This window comes from Nelumbo nucifera, chromosome 4 (assembly GCF_055504915.1).
Source record: "Nelumbo nucifera cultivar China Antique chromosome 4, China Antique-T2T, whole genome shotgun sequence".
In the NCBI taxonomy this organism is placed as follows: domain Eukaryota; kingdom Viridiplantae; phylum Streptophyta; class Magnoliopsida; order Proteales; family Nelumbonaceae; genus Nelumbo; species Nelumbo nucifera.
The window spans coordinates 13,423,850-13,442,599 of record NC_142652.1 but is presented as its reverse complement, the minus strand read 5'-3'; the positions used below and the strand labels follow the sequence as shown (position 1 = coordinate 13,442,599).

At 36.2% G+C, this 18,750-nt stretch overlaps 1 protein-coding gene across 1 annotated transcript; it reads left to right on the top strand.

Annotated features, from left to right (window-relative positions):
• The first annotated feature begins 14,825 nt into the window (after positions 1-14,825).
• LOC104607973 (protein NRT1/ PTR FAMILY 5.9-like) lies at positions 14,826-18,601 on the top strand. The gene is made up of 4 exons (XM_010273774.2): positions 14,826-15,378; positions 15,506-15,723; positions 15,886-16,409; positions 17,663-18,601. The coding sequence occupies exons 1-4, from the start codon at positions 15,324-15,326 to the stop codon at positions 18,510-18,512; spliced, it is 1,647 nt and encodes a 548-aa protein (XP_010272076.1). The 5' UTR covers positions 14,826-15,323; the 3' UTR covers positions 18,513-18,601.
• The last annotated feature ends 149 nt before the right edge of the window (positions 18,602-18,750 follow it).

Genomic DNA, 18,750 nt, shown 5'->3' with positions numbered 1-18,750 from the left:
AGTCTATTGTGCTGGGCGCCTGGCCAAGTGGCCCCGGCGGGTCTTTAATTCTCAATTAGTACATGTATTTTGGACCTAAATGTTATTTTCATCCCCGAATTTTAAAATATGAAAATTCAGTATCTAAACTTTCAACACTTATTAATCCAATACCTGCCTTTCAATGACTGTATAAGTCATGTATATCACGTGGCATTATGTGAAACATAAGAATTTTAAAAATATCAAAATTACTCTTAAAAATAAATCACGGTTCATCATCTTCTTTCTCAAGAAGATGAAACAGAGGTGAAAATTGGTCTGGTGGTGGTCTTACCTACAGGAATAACATAACTCTTCCTAATTTCCTCTTGAAATTGGTAAAATGGTGCTTGACCTTTAAAAGAAGATCATCGCCCATCATCAGATTTGGGTATTTAGATAGTTGATAAAGAAAATTAGATGACACTTAAAGGGTATTTGTGCCTTTTTACATGCCACTTAACGAATGATTAACGGTGGTAGGTACTGGATTGACATGTTTTGAAAGTTCAGGTACTATTTTAAAGTTTATGGACCAAAATGACACTAGGCCCAAAGTACAAGATACTAATCGAAAATTTTCCCTACATTTAATGAGCGGAACCGTTTAATTTAATAGTGGTGAAGCTTTATGGAGGGAGGATGAGTTTGGACCTTCTTGCCCAAGTGATCCAACCAAGTTATGTAAGAGTACCCTTTCGGGGGAATGCTAAGGCTGTATTTGTTTTTAGTGTAAACTCCATCGATGTAAAATTCAATGGATGGAGTACAACGTTGGTGGATTTAAAATTTTAGTGAATCATCAGAACTTTTTATGTCATAATATTTACATCGACTATCGAGGGGAAACTCAACTGATGGGTTCGATGCAAACCTTACACTGAAAACAAATATAGATAAATACAGATCAAGAGTGGAGTTTTATATTTGTCCGTATTTACACTGAAAACAAACACAACCTAAGGTATTATTCCTTCAGTTTCGGCTGAAAGTTTTAAGTGTTGTTTGACAAATCTTTTTTTGAAAGAATTTTTTCAACAACCTAGATGGCCAAAAGTTGGTGACATTTGGCAAGTCTAGAAATTCGGTCTTCTTTGGTAACTAAAATTTAGTAAGATTGGAAGACATGTATATAGAAAGACATGAATAGACCTGTTCATGGGTCGGACCGAGCTTTCACTTTGTATTAACAGATTTTTCTAAGGCCCGAGCCCGAGCCCGATCCGACAATTGGGCCAACAACTTGGGCCCGAGCTCAACCCTCATAAAAAGTCTGAAGCCTGGGCCTGGGCCCGAGCCCGAAATTTAGCCCATATTGTTACTACTACTGAAGTGGCTGAATAGAGAGAGAGAGAGAGAGAAAATATATAAAGAAAAGAATAAAAAATGTATATAATAAATTAAAAATATATATTTTAATAAATATTATATTATTTATATATTTATATAATATATAAAATACATATTATATATTTTATAAAATATATAATATTGAGTCGGGCTGGGTTGGGCTCGGGCCGAGCTTTTTTGACAAATCCCAAGCCCGGCCTGAAACACAGTCGGACTAACTGACCTCGGGCCTAATTACATGACCAAGCTCGACCGAGGTGCGGGCCGGGCCATTGGGCTACCCGACCCATGAATAGGTCTAGACATGAAAAGATAAAAATGGTCAAATTTTGGGAAGCGTAAAATAAAGTTTTCTGGTTTTTGGTGTGATAAATAATAGGGCTTTTCATAAGAAGACCCAACCCAACCAACCTGAATCGGCCGGGTTTTCTTCAGCACCGATCGGTTTCGGGTTGTAAAAAATCATAAACCGATGGTTTGGGTGACCCGAAACGACTTAGTAGTTAGTAGTTAGTTCCTAGTTAGTATTTACAACCTACTTAACTAAGTTGTTTCTATCCTATTTACAATCTAACTTAATTTATAGTCTTCTAGTTAGGGATGACATTAATGGCAAGTATTGTAAGACAACTAGACTAGGAATTTTTTTGGAAAAGTTTAAAGAAAATAATCAAAGGATCCTAGTTTTTATGGTCTTTTACACCAAATAGGCAACTAATTACAATTAGAATTAAGTGTCCTTTTTTACTTAGATTAGAAGGTTTCTTGAAATATACAAATTTCAGTCTTCTTTCTCTAGTACAGTTTGACTTTCTATTTTCTTGATAACTTCTATTCTAACTTGGTCCGCCCCCTACCAATTTCAGTCTTCTTTCTATAATAGAACTAAGTGTCTTTTTTTATATCAAATTTCAGTATTCTTTCTCCAATCTACCAATTTATTACCATGGTTGAACTTAGAGTCGAAACCGATCCAAACCGACTCAAACCGACCAGGTCAATTTTGCTTAACACAGGGTTGGTTTCGGTTTCAATTTCAAGTAACCCGACCAGGTCGGGTCAGTTGAAAAAATCTCAGTAAACCGACCCAACCCGACCCGTGAACAACCCTAATAAATAGCCTCTAATTGTGTTTTTAAAAGCCAAGTAGATTGTGCCACTTGACAAATGGCCTTTGTCTTTAAAGACAAAAGCTCAATACATCTTTTGGCCATCAAGGTTGCTCGAAAATCTTTCTAAAAAAACTTGTCAAATAACACCTTATTTTAATTAGGCTCCAAAAGAATAACTAAATAAAAGGAAGAATGACCGATGACCCCAGGGTAAGAATTCGTAGGCTCAAAATACATTTGGGATAGTTATCTACTCGGAATTGATGCAATTCACAGGTCTATCCGTACTGAAAAAAATAAAGACTCCAACACGATAAGATTCAGCCCAAATAGACCGGAAAGAGATAAAAAGGTGTACGGTGGAATTCCAAACATTCTATCTTAATGGCGAAACCAGAAATTCTCTCCTGAGGTCCATGAAAATGCCATCTGAAAAAAGATTTTATGAATCAAAACGGTACTATTTTTTCTTTAGTCAAATACAACGGAAATTTTAAGATTAATTCAATCAATCATCACGAATTATAAATCAAATTATATGAAGGAAAATAACAACAGGATGATTCATAACAAGACAAAGAACATACAAAGCACGATACTTCTAACGAACAAAGTGAATTATTCCATTCCATGTGTCACATTTCTCCTTTTCAAAATTTGCTCCAATATCCCTATTCTTATTTTTATAAATTTTTGATTTTTTTTTTTTTTATCTTTTAATTTCACATAATTGACCATTAAACCAATAAAAAAACAATATAAGTGATAAGTTTACTAAAATCATTCCTATTGAAACATCTCCTTATTATAAACATTTTTAAAATCTCTCTCTCACCCCATTTAGTAGCCTCACATTCTATAACAATTCAAAATCGGGTCGGATTTCTTATCCGCATGACATCACAGCCATATATGAGGAACATTTCATCTTCTTATATATTATTATGTTCTCAATATATGGAGATAGTGTTTTGTAGGTGGGCATGAATAGAGTTCTTGTGGGTACTGGGTAGGAATTGCAAATTAAGTCTTCAAAATCAAGATATGGTAAGAAAAAACCTCTCAGGTGCAGTAATGTTTGTCTTCATGTTTCCCTATTCATTTATTTGATTCCAAAAGGGTTGCTAATTCGAGTATGGTGAAATTTTGGAATGACAAGTTTTCTAGGCATGTCACACGGCCCATATCATATATATTAGAGATTTTCCTTTTCCTTTTTTATGCTTAAAAACGTGTTCTGGGACTCTCTTTAAAATTCTCATAAAATCTATTTTAAGTTTCATTTATATTTTAGGGTAAAATACAAAAATCTTCCCTGCATTTTTACTTTAACAAAAACCTCCTCTATATTTTTTTAGAAAATATACAACTACCTCCCTTTCTAGACAAAAAAGCCATCCTAATATGTATTTGTTTTTTCAAAATACCTTCTTTTCCCTTATATCTATTTGTTTAAATATCCTTGAAAACACTGTTCATTTTCTTAAAAACTAGAGTCACCAACCTTCTCATTTATTTGGGAAGCTCAATCCATGCATGACATATCACTCCTGGAGTAGCGAAAGCAGGGGAATCATCCCACGAGATTGCAACCTCTCCATGGGTTGGCCGGTGGAGTCCTCACCGCCAAACTACAAACTCTCTGTAGGATGGCTACTAGCCAGTTGACCTCACATCTACCTTGCTCTGTCTCCACTCCAACGATTGAACAGAGTAAGAAGTAGGACCGTCGTCACTCGCAGGTCACAAGGGCGGAAAAAGATCACACTACAAGGAAGGCCATTGCCCATTGGAGTAAAAAATATATAGGTTCCTCCTCTCACGAAAAAGGAAGGTGGCTTCTTGCTTTACGAAAAAGGAGTGTGTGGCTCCTCTCAATCTAATTGCTCAAACCTCTCATTTAAAATGGTCAGACTGAAAAGAAAAACAGTAAAAAATTGGAGCAATACCTGCCTAAAAAGGTTTAAGCAAGGAAGGAACTGGGAGCAGGGATGTCTGAAACCAGAAACGATGGAAAGAGAAGCAGAAGGAAGAAGAATCGGAAGGTGGATTTCAAAAACATGCAGGAGGAAATCATCTTACTAATCTTTGTGTAGTAAAGAAAATGACTTAGAAATTGAGTTCTATTGCTTAGCCAATCCTTCAAGCTTTGGCTGCAAAAAAGCTCTTCCTCTTCTTCAACGTTGAAGGGTATATTCAACGATGAATTTGTTGTGGAACCCAGGACCAATGGAGTACGTATGTGAAACCCAGGATTGGAGATCTCTTTTTTCTCTTAACGCTTTTCCTTAGTCCTCATTTGCATCCAAATGCTAAAACCGATAAAATTTAGAGAACAAAATGTTTGAGAGATGGAAAATCTCACTTGGTGCTTGTTCGAACCACTATTCCACCGTTTGCACATTAGTGGAAGAAGATGATAGGAAAAATAAAATTTTTCTATAAATTTCAGTCACATTTTAAGATGACGTGGTGAATTGTTATTGGACTGAAGGGTTCATATAATGCATCCGAGAGAGAAAAACGGTGGCTCTGATTCTTAGTTATCCGGAAGAAAATGAGCAGTGTTTTGGAGAGTATTTAAATAGACAGGCAAAAGGGCAAAATAGGCATTTAAAAAACGAAACACATTAGATTGGCTTTTCTATTGATTGTCAAAAAAACTCAGGGGAGGTTTTTATATTTTACCCCCCCCCCCTTATGAATGTTTTCTAACTTTTGCCCCCCTAATCCCTTCAATAAAAAATCCTAACTCCGCTTCTGCTTGCTTTTGGTACCAATTTTCGGGTGAAGAAGATGAGTTAAATGGATCGATTGACCCACTGCACAAAAACCGGTAGGGAACTACAGTCTACAGCTTTCCTATGCTAGCGAGAAAATGGGGATCAAACTGTAGAGATGATCTAATTTGGGAGAGACGTGAAAGATTTTCAATATGGCCATCGCAGTAAAAGGAAGGATCGGTGTTGGCCGCTTTCAATGATAAAGGTCGTCATCGTTGGCATCGACAAGATTAACAATCGGAGACCCATACAACCGACTTGGGCTGAGTTCTATGGAGTTGGCTCAGATTAGGGTTGTGTTTGGTAACATTGCAATTTATTCATAAAAAAAACGCATTAAAAAATTGGTGAAAAATATGAATTGTCATGTCACTCCAACTGAAAAAATGCTTCTAAGGACTGATCATTGCTGTTTAGAGTCAAAAATTACAATATCAAATTTGATGTTTCAATTAACAACAGCATCAATTTGTATTTATCAAGTCAAAACGTTTTTGATTATGTGACAAACAATTAATATTTTAATATCAATTTATATTGATTAACCACAAAAGTTTCATGGTACCGAATACAACCTACATATTAAACATCACTGACGGTGAAATTATTAGCCATGGTGTTTTTCCGCTATGTGCTGATCATTACCGTGTTTGACTGGTAATGTTTTTACCTTTTTTCATTGTCATTTTATGTTTTCCTTCAAATTTTAATTCTTACCTGTTTGATAGTTTTTGTTTTGTTTAATTAAACTTTATTTTTCTTCTATAATTTATTTTTCATAAATAACTTGAATTATTAAAGCTTAAGACATATACAATAGTATATATACATCACCACTGCTATGTTTGCATTGAGCCAACCTATTTCCCTTTGATTTTGACTGAAAAAACACCGCTGTTGTGTTGCATTGGACCAAAAAGGGTGCTCTACAACGTGTTGTTTTCGGTTCCAAAAATAAATAAAAACCATCTTGTTTGAAAACAGATTATTTCTTAAGTCTGTGTTTGTTTAAGGTGTAAATGTGAATCGGGGTAAATTTTATACTTCGGTTCAATTTTACTAACATTTGGATGAGATGTTATTTTACATCTTAGATGAGTGTAAAACTCCATTTTAGGTGAATTTTATATCGAAAATTGGTGGAAAGTTACCACCAATAAAATCAATGTAAAACTCCCCGGTTTCACTCTTGTCTGTTCGTACCTACCTCCCCCTTCTTCCCTTCTCCCCTTCTCCGATCAGTCTTCAACTTCCGTTAAGACTCCACCATCGGTGTTGCAGAGCACAGAGGACAACGAATTGGAGCTCGCACCTCTTCTCAGCACTGTAATGGTAAATTAGGTTTGAATGGCAGAGGACGAGATGCAGGGGTAGGCAAGGTCAAGCTCTTTGTGGGATCTGAGCATGTCTACCCATCCCGAACGAACTACACCATCACTATGCTCTGTATTCGGCGTTTCCACCATCTCAACTTTGCACTGGGCTCAAGCACTTTTTCTTCCCTTCTCTGTCTCTCTAATTTTTCTTGTATTCTCTCTCCTTCACCGGTGCAGTGACAAGATGCAAGGGTAGGCAGGGTCAAGCTCTTTGTGGGATCTGAGCATGTCTACCCATCCCGAATGGACTACACCATCACTATGCTCTGTATTCGGCGTTTCCACCATCTCAGCTTTGCAATGGGCTCAAGATATGATATGAAACTTTTTAATCTGCATCTAGCTAGGCAGGGGTAGGCAGGGGCACTGGGCTCAAGATACAGACCAATAAGTTTGTTCTCTTATAAACTGAGATGTCCTTAAAGCAACTGTTCCCCTACTGTTCTCTTACAAACTGGGATTACAATGAGATTGAAACTATCTGGATTACAAACTGGGATTACTTGATCCTCCAAACATGATGAGTGTAAATGGGGCCAACAACCGGTTCCCATTTTACACTCTCATCAAATCGGTTCTCATTTTACATTCAATGTAAATTTGTTTTTACACCAAATTTACACCTCAAACAAACATAGCCTAAAGCAAAAAACACATGAAACATGTTTTTTGTTTTCAAAACCGAAACCAAAAACATGTTTTCATATGATTATTCAACAATATATTCCATAAAGCATATAATTTCTATACTATAAAAATTAATTTTTATTTTAAAATCATTATTTTGTTGGTTTCAAAAACATGAATTGTTTTTTGAAACAAAACCAACTTATTTTTTCCTTTGAAAATAAAAACAGAGTTTGGCAATTTCAAAAACAAATGAAAAATAAAAAACACTCATGTTGTAGAATGCCCCCTAAGTGGTTTTGAATTAAACAATTGGATGTACAAAACATTATGATGACAAGTGAGAAAAGGAAAATTACAATATAACATTTCAATCTATACTACTTTAAAAAGCACGAATGGCCTCAAGAACATTTCTAGAATTTTCTAAGGACAAAATTTACCCCTCTATATTTAAATTTATTGATAAAGAATGAGGGCAAATAATGTAATTGGTTATTGATATTAAATGAGCTGAAAAGAGATAATTTTAAGATATTTGTTTTTTCTCATCATTAAGTTCTATTAATTAAATCCATAGTTGATAAATTAATAATTTTAATAACATAAAAGCTTATACTTTTAAAGTCTACCTACAAAAAATAGTGTTTTCATTTAGGTGGTGGTAAGAAATTAAACCATTTTGGGCCAAGTGGGTCATTCTATGTTGCCACGATTAAATAATAAAATTCAAAAATAGATAAAATGAAAAAAATAGAAATTAAAAAATCAGAACCATTTTAACATACATATTAAACAATAATAAGTATGATAAATAAGAAATGTTTTTATTAATGTAAAATTTAAAACCAATTGGAAAAAAAATATTTTCCTATCCTCTTTCATTAAATTCTATATTTAAGATACATTTTTCTCATCATTAAATTCTTGTAGTTAAATACACAATATTAATTTTAATATTATAAAAATAAATATTTTGTAAAGTAATTTGAAAACAAAACCATTTTCTTCTCTTCTAATGGTGGGCAAGCAATTCGACCATTTGGGGTCAAATGAATTAATAAATAATGTCATAATTAAATAATAAAAAATTAAAATAAAAAAGTATGAAATATAAGAAGTATTTTTATTGATGATGAAAATAGAATGCCAAATTTAAAATCTACCTAGAAATGAAATGATGTCATAGTTAAATAATAAAATCTTTAAAAATAGAAAATACAATGAATCACAAAAATTAAAAAAAAAATAGATAGAGAAAAAGTTGAGCACTTATCTAATGTTATGTATTTATTAAAAATAAAATATCGGGTACATCTCTTATATTATGCATTCATTATATTGAGCAAAAATAAGTATTATACAAAAGAAATAATTTTATCAATGATGAAAATGTAATACAAAATTTAATGTCAACCTAGAAATCAAACTATTTTTCTTTCTAGATGATTGGCTAGTGGTTTGGGTCAAATGATATCATAGACAAACAAAAATTAAGTGTGATTAGTAAAAATTATTTTATGAAATGTAAATGAAATATATAATTTAAAGGAAAAATTATAGTTAAATCTGGTTGTACATTTAAAATTAGGTTGTAGGTTGGTCCAGAAACCAACAAAATTCTGACAACCGGCTCTACATTTCAAATTATATAAAAACCACACCATGCCATCGGAGGCTTATGTGCTTGTTGCCAACATGGGACTCTTAATCCATGTTAGACACAACAAAAAGCATATACTGAAAATCGAAGCCTCTCTCTCTCTCTCATTCTTCTCCCTCTCTCTCTCTCTCGGTCAAAATCTCATTCTCTCTCAGTCTTTCTCCCACTCCCTCTCTAGTTCTTTTTTTTTTAATTTTTATTCCAAACTTATACAATATTAATTAAATCGTATAAAAGAACTAAAGAGACCAACCGCTTGTACAATCAAATTATAAGTTTCTATCAAGTTAGTGTAAATTTCATAGCCAAGAGTTTCTTGTAAATTCTTACCAAATTGGTGTAATGATTTTTGAACCATACCAAGTTAGTCTCATGTTCTATTATACAATCTGATTAATACAATATAAGTGTGTCAGAAAATAAAAAAAATGAACCGAAGAGTGAGTGGGAGAGAAACTAAGAGAGAATGATAGAAATTAAGGTTGAATGAAAAATCGACCAAGAAAGAGAATGAGAGAAATTGAGGGAGAACATTAGGTAGAGAGAGAATAAGAGAAATTGATATAGAGAATGTAAATACGGAAACGAAAAGCCATTTTTATTTATTTTCAAATCACACAGTCGTTGAGCAAAGAGATACAACTTTGAGAGTGAGAGAGTGGAAGGGAGATTGTGTGTGTGTGTGTGAGTGAGAGAGAGAGAGAGAGAGAGACTAAAAACCTTTTTTTTTTTTTTCAATCACCCAACATTAAAGGGAAATTTCGGTATAAGCTTTTCATTGTGTCCTACATGGATTAAGAGTCCCATATTGGCAACAACCACATAAGCCTCCAATGACATGGTGGGTTTTTTAAAATTTGAAATGTAGAGCCGGTTCTCAGATTTTTGTTGGTTTTTGGACCAATTTGTAACTTAATTTTAAATGTACAACCGGCTTTAACAATAATTTTCCCTAATTTAAAACTAATTTGAAAACAAAACTGTTTTCTTATCTAGATGGTAGGTCAATGATCCAGTTTTTTAAAGAAACCTGTGATGTCATAATTGAATAATAAATATTAAAAAAAAGATAGAACACCAAAAATGAAAATGTATAGAATTTTGTCAAAAAAAATTTGAAAACATTTCTAATGTTATATATTCATCATATTAAATAAAAATAATTGTTAAAATAAAAGTAATTTTTATTTATGACATAAATAGAATACACAATTTAATAATAATAATAATAAAAAAAATAATAATAATTGCTATTTGCTACAAGCATTTAAGTTTATTTTTAATCATATTGTTACTTTTGTTAATTTTCAATTTCTACCTTGACTATGATATATCTAAAATTGAAGTAATTAATATGAAGAAAAAATTCTCACGTGCGACACATGTGCTTAATTACCAGTCTACCAAAAGGAAGAAAAAAATTAGTTTTGTATTAATGATATCACATAATTGGGGTGGGTTTTTGGACCATTGATCAAGGTTAAGGGTAGGTTTTAGAAAAAATCTGAGATTTTGGGTACTAGGGATGGGGCAATGATGGTATTTTTCCACCCCGCTCTGATCCCAACCCAAAATCTATCCCAACTATATTATATCACACACACACATATATATGTGTGTGTGTGTGTATATATAGAACTGCTAATATATATTATACCATTCCCCATGGGGATAGGGGAGGTTAGGATTTCTAGCCCTAGTGTGGTTTGGGGCAAAGATGGGCTGGGGGATGCAAAACAAAGCCCCAGCTGCCTTGTTGCCATTCCTAGTTATGAGAGTTGGATCTTGGAGGAGGAGACATCCTTGATGACCTTGAATGCGGAAGTGGGCTTCCAAAATCAAACGGAATTTTCACTTTTCCTATCTACTGCGAATTGTGAGTAGGAAATATGGCTTCATCCAAAATAGCTAAGCTAAGCTAATCAAGGACGGATGGGCCGATACTGGGGCGATGGAGAAGAAGATACCAAGGTAAAGGTAATCCTCAGGGCTCAGGCTCATTCCAATTACCCTTTCATAAGCATACTTATATCACAAGACCACACATAAACCGTATTTTTCTGTCAAATAAAACCTTTAATACTTGGATGGTAGTAAGAGAGATCCATTGAAATCGTTGATTTGCATCATGGTTTTCAAAACCGGACCGAAAAAAGTGGGAACCAGTCAGGTGACCGATTCTGTTTTTCCCAAAAATCGTTGATTTTGGTCAGCAAACCGCTGACCCAGACGGTTAACCATTCAAACAGTTTTGATCATTTTTTTTTTCCAGAATGGGCCAACTATTCGGTTCAAACGGTTAGACCATTCGACCCAGGAACCAGACCCCTGACCGGTTCGTTCTCCGGGTCGGTTTTAAAAACCTTGATTTGCATAGCCACAATTTTATCATCATCATCTTCTCATGATATTTTGTGAGTGACCATGATATATGTCATGCAATGAGATAGATTTCCAATCCAAAAATCCTTTCCTAGCTAGAAGAGACATAGGTGATGTTTGGCAATGATGATGATTTCTCCTTTCCAATTATTCAGGCAATTTTTGGAATCAGTGATTTTTGAAAATCATCAAAATTATTGTTTCATCATTTATGCCATGTAAGCTAATTTTTGAGAAATCGACTTTGAATATGTTTGATACTGATTTTCAAGGGCCAATTATTTTTGTATTAGAGTTATTATTCAATGCCATATCACCTTCAAAAAATCAGAATCAGTTTAAAATCAGGAAATCACTAGAAAAGGTGATCACTAAAAATGGCTGATTTCAATAATCAAATTTTGGCTGATTTCCCAGAAATTGGCATAATCGAACAACCAAACAAGAAAAAAACACTGATCCTTCAAATTCTGATGTGGATCCCATGTAGCGTCGATTTCTATGAAATCATCATCAATGTCAATCACCATAGTGGCTCGAATCGAGAAATTCGAGCCCATTGTAAGTGGGTCTAGACACTGTGGGGTATGGGGAAGGATAGATGTATGCAATCTCACCCCTACATATATAGAGAGAGGCTATTGGAACCTGATCACATAGATTTCAATGAAGCAACCCAATTGTTGCGCCAAGGCCCGCCCTTCAAATACAAATACAGCGAGTGTGTGAAAAAAAAAATGTATAATGAGTGCATAGCCAAGGATTTGAAGATCTGTTAATTTTGTTGGCTAACTTCCATATTGAATATATCATGGAAGTCTGTTATGAAGTCGTAAGTAATCGATAGAAATTTGATAATGCCACCCGTACAATAGAACTTGCTGCATGCTGGGTTGCCCGATTTGAAGCAATAGCTCTGTTGAGTGTTGAGCCTCCCTGGTGAATCCGCACTCTCATTGTGGACTGCAGCTGAATGGCTTCAGTGCAAATTCCTCGATTCATGTTCTTGCTCAACCAAATTGTTTTGTTCATTCTTGTTTTACTTGGTCTTCATGTCCTGATTTTTTGGCTTCTACGTATCATTAATTAGGACTTATCACTAATTTTATTAAGGTTGAAGGAGTTCAGATTTTTTATTCACTTTTCCTATCCACTCTTTACCTGCTATCGTCCTGAATTTCAATCACACATCTCTTAATTCATAATAAAGATGTATGACTCCAATTTTCAGCAGATAGAAAATGAATGTGACTCCAATTTACCCCGGATAGAAAGTGAATAAGAAATCCAAGTGTTAAAAAAGTTCCATCAATTTAATTTGAAACACGGAGCTTCGACAAGAGTTTTAGGCCCATTGAAAATTTAACAAATGCTCAACCCAGCCCAAACAAAATAAGTTGGATTAGACCATTGATGGATTTGGAGCAAGATACACAAGATGGCCCCTCCCGAGCCCCCTTCTTTTAATAGTTGAAGCTTGGAATCTGTAAAGGAAGTACACGAATCTGTTGGCTTTCCTTGTATATGAAGTTATGAACATAAAGCAGCGTTTTCCTAGTTAATTATTGTGGTTGCAGATTTTTGGCCATCATCTTTCAACGACGTAGACCTTACACTATATTCATTAATTCGAGATTCCTTTCCCTCCTTAATATTGGGCTTAAGTTTCAACGACCAGAGGAGGTAGTTAATCAATCAATGGACTTTTCTTTCAGGTATCTTGGTTTTAAAAGTCATTACAGAATCTACGTATCGTAGGAGATTTCCAAACAACCAAAAAACTGCATGACCCATTGCTTATGGACTTGTCCATTTTATCTCTAGACTTAGACTTAGGGTCTTTGTCTTTCGTGCAGTTTTTCAATTATTTACAAGTTGTGAAAATCGATTTTTGGTCTATTTCTATTTGGTACACGGAAGATCTAGCCGTCAAAAGACAGAATATCAAAAAGATATGAGAAGTCCATTTTGGACTGATTTCGGAAAGCTCTAAATGAAGATTCTTGTGTCTTTTGTGTTTTAATCTCATGTGGAAAGACGCACGTCTGCCAAACATGCTTCGGGCTGTTCAGATCTTCATGCAAAAGTTCAATATGTCTTTTACATGTCAGAACTACCACAAGATCTTCTAAAAAAAACACACCAAACGGGCCCTTACTCTGGAACATGCATGGTAGATCTTTTAAGTTTTAACACTCCAAATCAGTAGGGTCGGTAGGGTCTCGGGAGAGGTCGCCCCTAATGCTGAGGTCCCTAGCTTGGCCAACTGAAGTAAGTCGACTCTTCTGCCGACCTAGTCCTATCAAGATTTTACGTCGTCAGGTCGGCGGAGGTAGGTCGCTAACTGAGTCTCTGTTAGATTGGCGGAGGTAGGTCGCTAGTTGGGTTTCTATCAGGTCGGTAGAGGTGTAGGTAGGTTGACCACCACGTCATGCAGGTTGCTACCTGGGCCTCAATCTGGTCGGTGAGACTTTAGTGGGAGGTCTCCCTTCATGCCGAGATCTCAAGCTTGGTCCTAAGGTGGTCATCCCAATCTTGATGAGATGTCTATAAATCAGCCATGGCGAGGTGGTGATGAAATACTCTCAAGGTGTGCCAGACACATCTAATGTGGTTCCAATAATTTTCCATCATTTTGACTAAAACAAGTCATCGTCTACATGGTATCGGAGTGTCATGCAACAATTCTGTATTCGCCACATGGGCGCGCTGTAACTAGAGGAAATAATCTGCCCTCATCACCCTTGATCATGAAACTGTAAAATAATTCAAGAGTTTGTCTTCTAACTTTATAGTATTAATTTATATTATAATATGGCGGGCGATTGAAATCACAATCCAAACTTTATAAAAGCAAATCCGTAGAATCGAGGTTGGAAGGCACTCAACACAGGAGCTCTGGCCTTCTGGGCACTGAGGTCAGTGCAGTACAAATAATTCCACTGTAACGTAATACAATCTCGCACTAACCACTAAGCTCCGTAGATCTCCACTTACAACTCAGTCCCGTTTAAAGCCATAAGCACTTTTAGAAACAATTACTTGAAAAAGGAAAGAACAAATTAATTAGACAAGAATCACCGTTTGGAAAATAAAAAAGAAGTTAGATAACGCACTGGTTTTGGTTTAGTGTATCTTGCTGGCGTGTCAACAAAACCATCTTTGCTAGCAACAAAATCAGAAAACAAAAAAGCAAAACAAAGTGAAATCCGCCTCAGCAAACCATCAAGACGGGGTCCATAGATCATATGCTGACATTTTCTGTTTCTTTTTCCGTGCTTGGAAGGACTATTTAATCTTCAGTACTGGATACCCTTTTCATTTTCTGGCAATCTGGTGGATGAAATGATCAAGGAAAAGAGGAAAAAGTAACTTGGGATAATGCCATTATGTTGTCAAGTTTATCTGTTTATGTATAACTACGCTACAAATTCAACGTACTTAAGACAAAACTAGAGTCAATTTAAGAGAAGACCGCACTCATTACGTCTATGTATATCCAGTTTTTCTATAGTTATTATACGTCGGTCTATTTTGCAAATCTTCACTGCCAATGACAAATTTGTTTCAGTTGAAGAGAAGCACCCATCTTTTTTGGAGCACTGATCGCAAATATTCTCATAAAGCAAACCACTTCTTTTTGGCTTTTTTGGGTAGATATTATGGAAAAGGTTTGTGTTGCCACCTTCATCAGAGCAAGCAACTATATACATATCACATAATGTGATCATACTCATCAACATAGCCTAATGTGTGTCTCCTCCCTCCTAACTAGGTGTAATTAAATGTATAAAGTGTCTTCCGATCAGTTAATTTAAAAGACAGACACAGACCCAGAAAAGAGTTTTCATGATGAAGGTGACAGAGATTAATTTCAGAAAATTATCGTCTTGACGCGATAGCGATAGCATGAAAGGAGGTGTCTAGCCTTTAATTTTGAATACTAGTTAAGATCTTCGTCCCCCCAAAAAAAATTTTGTTGATAACTAAGCACGTAGGTCTCTTTCTCATGGCCGGAGGTGTGGGATCCAGACGACTCAGAAAACAGTGTATTCTTCTCATAGGTAACAACTATATATATTTTATATAGTCTCTTGCTGCTAATATATATATATATATATATATATAAATATTCAGTGTCGACAACTCTGTTCGTTTTGCTGGATTGAAGAGTTGTTTTATTGATTACAGTGGTAGCTGGTTTGGAGAGGTTCGCCTTCAAGGGGGTGGCGTCAAACCTGGTAACTTACTTAACAGAAGTAGTGAAGTTGAGCAACTCGTCCGCGGCCAAGACCATTAACAGCTGGTGTGGGGTTACATCCATGCTGCCCCTCTTGGGCGCACTGCTTGCAGACTCATATTTGGATCGATATTCCACCATCCTGGTTTCTTCTTTCCTCTATGTTGTGGTGAGTTTCTTAATTATTGTACCCTTTTCATCTCTACTGATCAGTAGTACTACTTTGTAATCTCAATCCCATACTTAATTAGTACTACAAGATCGACCTCTTCTGCATCGCTAGCTCCGATTAACCATGTTTTCCCCTCCTTATTGCCTCTTCCTCATCAAGGGGCTTGTGGTTTTAACATCAACAGCACTCATTTCAGCATGGATACCCAGGAGCAAGACAAGCTCTTCTGCATCGCTCTATTGGTCTCTCTATTTGATTTCAGTTGGCCAAGGAGGATATAACCCATGCTTACAAGCCTTCGCAGCGGACCAACCGGAAAACGATGATGATGACTTGTCTTGTACAAGCGACGACGACCAGAGTTGTGACAGCAAGAAGAGCCCGTTCTTCCAATGGTGGTATTTTGGAATTTGTAGTGGCAGCCTGTTGGGTGTTTCTCTCATGTCCTACATTCAGGACACAATTGGTTGGGGGTTGGGATTCGCCATCCCTACAGTTGCAATGGTATTATCCATTGCGTGTTTCTCTACTGGAACTCGATTCTACATATATAAGCAGCAGCCAAATGGCGGAGACAAGAACAAACTTGAAACTATCATCCAATCCATCAAAGCAACTGTGTCAAAGATGGTGAATGGCAGCATCACTTTAACCAGCAAAGAATCTGATGCTGCCGAGCTTGAGTAAGTTTTAATTCTTCTATTTCTGGATCGAGGTTTTCAGTTTTCTACACCAAGTACACCTAGTTAGTAGGGGTGTGATCAATTATGGACCGGATTTGGTCCAATCCAATCCCGTCCAATATGAGTCTATTACAGATATTCTGGACCACTCCAATATGAGTCCAATCCAATCCCGTCCAATTGTCTGATCCATCTAATCTAATCTGTCAAATTGGTTTTAATTTAGATTGGTTCCAACCCACACCTACACCTGGTCGTTCTTATCTTCCATTAATGGACCGGATATTGGTTCAGTCCCATATAAATCCATCAAGGAAGGACCAGGTCCAATCCAATCTAAATAAATAAATAAATAGTTAGGACCATTGAGTCTCTACGGGTCCAATTCAATGTGTTTTATTGGTCTGTCCAACCTGTCCAAAAGGGCTTTGTATGACATGCTTGACCTATTAACGGTACAGGATGAACCCAACTAATCCACCCATTTATAATCTGCCCATTTTCTTAGCGGGTTACGTTGGAGATGGGATAGCCCATTGGATATGGTTAAATGGCTGGGTTTGGATAGGTTGTGGGTACTATTCAACCAGAATTAAACAAAACCTCATTCCTATTCAGGTGGTGAGTCAGATTCAACAGTTCAAGTCAAACGAGTCATAATATCATTAATTTAATAATATATAAAAATAGATAAAATACAGAAACTTTAGCAAAATTGTAAAAAAGGACACGTCTCTAATATTATACACTCATATGGGATGTAGCTAGGTAGGATCAATTAGGGGTGTCAATTGGACTGGATTTGGTCCAATCCGATCCAGTCCAATTTGAGTCCATTATAAATGGATTAGGTCCAATTCAATGTCTGGACCATTCAATCTGTTGGAATTCGTTTTGATTTAGATTGGTTTCAATCCAAACCTAGTCCATTGACACTTATATTCTAATGGACCAGATATTGGCTTAATCCAATCCAATCAATATAAATTTATTACGGACTAACCGGGTCTAATCCAATCTAATAAATATTTTAGACTGGATTGGTCCAATCTAATATGCGTTGTTGGCCCGTCTAATCCGTCCAAATTGATTTTGGACTGGACGGGGTCCAATCCAAAACCGGTCCACACTCTTAGGAGCAATACTGTGTATTAATTATATTAACACCATTTAACTCCTGTTTGTAGTTGTAGAGTGATAAAAAAGATTCCAAATTATAGGAGGAAGCTAATCCAACATTTGCTTGTCTTTAGGCTACAAGGGAAGCCGCTGTGCAACCAAGAGGTTGATAGCCCCGGAAGCTTTGATAAAAAAGAGGCGCATTTGATGGACGATGCAAGAGCAGTAGTGAGGCTCTTACCCATATGGGTGATGCTCCTAGCGTTTGCAGTTATATTCCAACTGCCATCCACATTCTTCACCAAACAAGGGATGACAATGAAGAGGAAAATCGGAAAAAGCTTCATAATCCCTCCTGCAACACTACAGAGCGCCATAACCATCTCTATAATTCTCCTAATGCCTTTATACGACAAGATGATCATCCCCATGATGCGGTTTGTCACTAGAGATGACAAAGGCATCACTGTGATGCAAAGGATGGGAATTGGAATGTTTCTCTCTGTCATCGCAATGGTCACAGCAGCAGTTGTCGAAGCGAAGAGGCTCGAGATTAGCAGATCGCCGGGGGTTCTTGAATCAGAAACAGTAGTAGTAGTAGTGCCATTAAGCATCTTCTGGTTGCTACCTCAGTACATACTCCTGGGCGTTTCAGACGTTTTCACGGTGGTCGGGATGCAAGAGTTCTTTTACACCCAAGTGCCTAGTAGAATCAGAACCATGGGGGTCGGTCTGTATTTTAGTGTTTTTGGAGTGGGAAGCTTCCTGAGCGCCCTTCTCATCTCCGTCATTGAGATAGTCACAAGTGCGAGAGGAGGGCATAGCTGGTTGTCAGATGACATGAGAGAAGCCCGGCTAGACAAGTACTATTGGCTTCTGGCCTCCTCTGGCACCATAAGTATGCTACTATTTACATGTTCAAGTAAATATTACGACAGTGGGAATAAGAATGATAATGCCTCTGTAAATGAAAACTGTAAATGATCAGCTCCTAGTTTTAACTTGGAGAAACCCTTTCTTTAGCTTTTGTACAAGAAATAAAAGACTCATAATTTAATGCTTGCCTCTATAAAGAGTTAAAGACCAGACACCAAACGAGGGGCAACTACTAATTAACTACATTAGGCTTATTTATCAAACAGGCCACTGAACTAATAATCCTACTAATGTAACCAGCTGGATATATATAATGCAGAGGCTCAAGTCATAGAGAAATAGATCA